We start from the raw sequence: 2397 nt of genomic DNA on the forward strand, positions 1-2397 counted from the left end.
AGAAAAAGAATTCTGTCTCCACGCCTCTCCCACTGGCCTCTCTGCCCTGGGAAGTTACAACAGCAACAGAGCTGTGTGTTTAAAACAAATAATGCCCTGCTGGCACATGAGGCTCTCCTGAACCAGGAGTGGAACAGGTTCTGGAACACGACCCTGCTGAGGCTGTGATTCCATCACCAGGCTCTGAGCTCTGAGCTCCCCAGGGCTCCCCCAGCCCGGCCCTCAGGCTCTCCCCCAAACCTCTGTCCCCTGCCTGTGCCACTGTGGGGGGACCAGGATGGATGAGAAGCCAAAGCAGCGCTGGAGGCTCTCGGGGCTGTGCAGGGGATGTGCCTCTGGAGCAGTGCTGGCACCCTGGCAGGGAGCTCTGCCAGGATTTACAGCCTCCCCTTGAATGGAACCTCCTCTGGCTGCTCCCCAGACTGCCAGAGCCCAGCTGGGAACATCCCCAGAGACAGAAGAGACCCAGGCTGTCCCACAGCAGAGACGACACCGATCCCACTTTATTGGAAACTCTTGGAGAGTCGGACACTGAAGAACTTGGTTCTGTCAGGACGAGGTTTGTACATCAGCAACAGGGAACACAACAAGAAATGGGGGATTGAACTTTGCATCTGGGTGAAAATCCAACAATAAACTTCAGCAGTGTTGTACCTGGAGTGATCCACAGGGACCAGGGGAGGGGAGAGGGGCAAACCCACCGAGACCCCCAGGCCACAACCCCCCTGTACTGAGCCTTGTGCCCTGCTGGTTGAGCTGGCAGGGGAGGGAGAGGTGCTGGGAGGGCACAGGGATGCAGTTTAAGGGGAAACACCCCCAAAGTTGGGGTCTGCCCCCCACTCAGCAATTGTTCAAGTCTTATAAATTCAAACTCATTTCTTTCCATTTAAATAACAAGTGCTTCAGGTACAAGGCTTGGATGCCTGGTTTATGACCCAGTTTCAAGTGCACAGAAGCAGGAATAGATTTTTTTTAACAAAACTATATATATATATATGTATTTGCACACTCATACACACACATGCACACCGTGGATTTTGTGCTGCAGCCATTGAGGTGGAGATGGTGGAATGGCACCACTGTGGCACCACTCACCCTAAAGCTGCTAAAGATTATTTTTGCCAATATTGGCAAAATATTGGCCCCCAAAGGTCTCCCCACGTGCGCCAGCTGCTGCTCAGGCAGTCCCTGGAGCCACAGTTGTCCAGAAAATTCCACGTGCAGGCGAGTGAAGCCCGCAGCACGTCCTGCACGACTCCTCTCCTGTCCCTGCAGAGAGCTCAGGAGTCTCCTGGGAAGGTGAGAGCTGGGCAGAGCAGAGGACGGGGCAGGCTCAGACCCAAACGGCTGTGTTGATGTCAAACCCCGCCTGGCTGAGGTCCCTGGACTCCTGGACCTTCTTGGAGCCCATTTTGGGGTGCTCACCTCGGCTGTCTGCCCTCGGGCACCTCTCTGCTTTGCTGTGATGGCTCTGCAGGTTCCCGTGCAGGGGCAAGTAAAATGTCCCCTTGAGTTTGCTGATCTTTTTGGACCTCTTGGAAATCTCGGGCTGTTTGTCCTCAGGAGGAAGCCAGCACGGTTTCTCCTTGAGCAGCCTGTCCCGGTCCGGCCGGACGCTCCTCAGGAACTTCTTGAAGATGTTGGCTGTGAGGGAGAACTTCCTGCAGAGCTCCTGGGATCTGCTCACGGACAGGGACTCCTCGCTCTTCTCCCCCTTCTTCTCCAGCTCGGGCAGGTCCAGCCAGTTCCCCACCAGGTCAGCGAAGATGTTGTCCCCCAGCACCAGCGGCTGCCGGTTCCTGCTCTGGGACATCAGGGACGAGGTCCAGTCGTGGCCATCGTCACATCCCGGGCGCTCCCGGCACGGCGGCCACCCCCGAGCTGTGTCCCTGGCGGGTGTGCGGGGCCAGCCACGCTCCGCTCTGCCGGACCCCGAGGAAGGTCCTTTTGGGGGACACAGATCCTCCCCACAGGGGCTCCGGGAGCAGCAGCAGGAGGAGGAGGAGGAGGGGGTTTCTCCAGGGTGGTGGCTCTCTGGGAACACGGTGGGATGGCACAGCCCGGCTGTCCCGGGACACGCCAGGCCCGGGGGGCAGGGTCCCCTCGCCTGGCCCGGCCGCGAGTCCTGCCCGGCTCCGCTCCGGCAGCACCGGCGCTGCTCCGGGGGGCTCCGGCACCCCGAGATGTCCAACTGCTCCAGGGCTGTCTGCACCTGCAGCAGCTTCAGCTCCTGCAGGGCGCCCATCATGCAGTTCATCTGCTCGTGCAGCCCGTCACCCACCTCCTTCATGGAGAGCTGCGGAGGAAGAGCACAGCAGGTCAGTGTCCCCAGCAGTGTCCCCAGCAGTGTCCCCAGCAGTGTCCCTGGTGGGTCAGTGTCCCCAGCAGTGTCCCCAG

General features: G+C 59.3%; 1 protein-coding gene across 2 annotated transcripts in view; it reads right to left on the reverse strand.

Moving 5' to 3' along the window:
- Positions 1 to 483: 483 nt before the first annotated feature.
- The window catches only part of INKA2 (inka box actin regulator 2), an 11402-nt gene continuing 9488 nt past the window's right edge, over positions 484 to 2397 (reverse strand). For both annotated transcript variants that reach the window (XM_015650561.3, XM_033519937.1), the window contains exon 2: positions 484 to 2296. In XM_015650561.3, coding sequence (XP_015506047.1) covers positions 1334 to 2296 — 963 coding nt within the window. In that variant the 3' untranslated portion in view covers positions 484 to 1333. The remainder of the gene's footprint in view (positions 2297 to 2397) is intronic.

Source organism: Parus major, chromosome 26 (genome assembly GCF_001522545.3).
Source record: "Parus major isolate Abel chromosome 26, Parus_major1.1, whole genome shotgun sequence".
NCBI lineage: Eukaryota > Metazoa > Chordata > Aves > Passeriformes > Paridae > Parus > Parus major.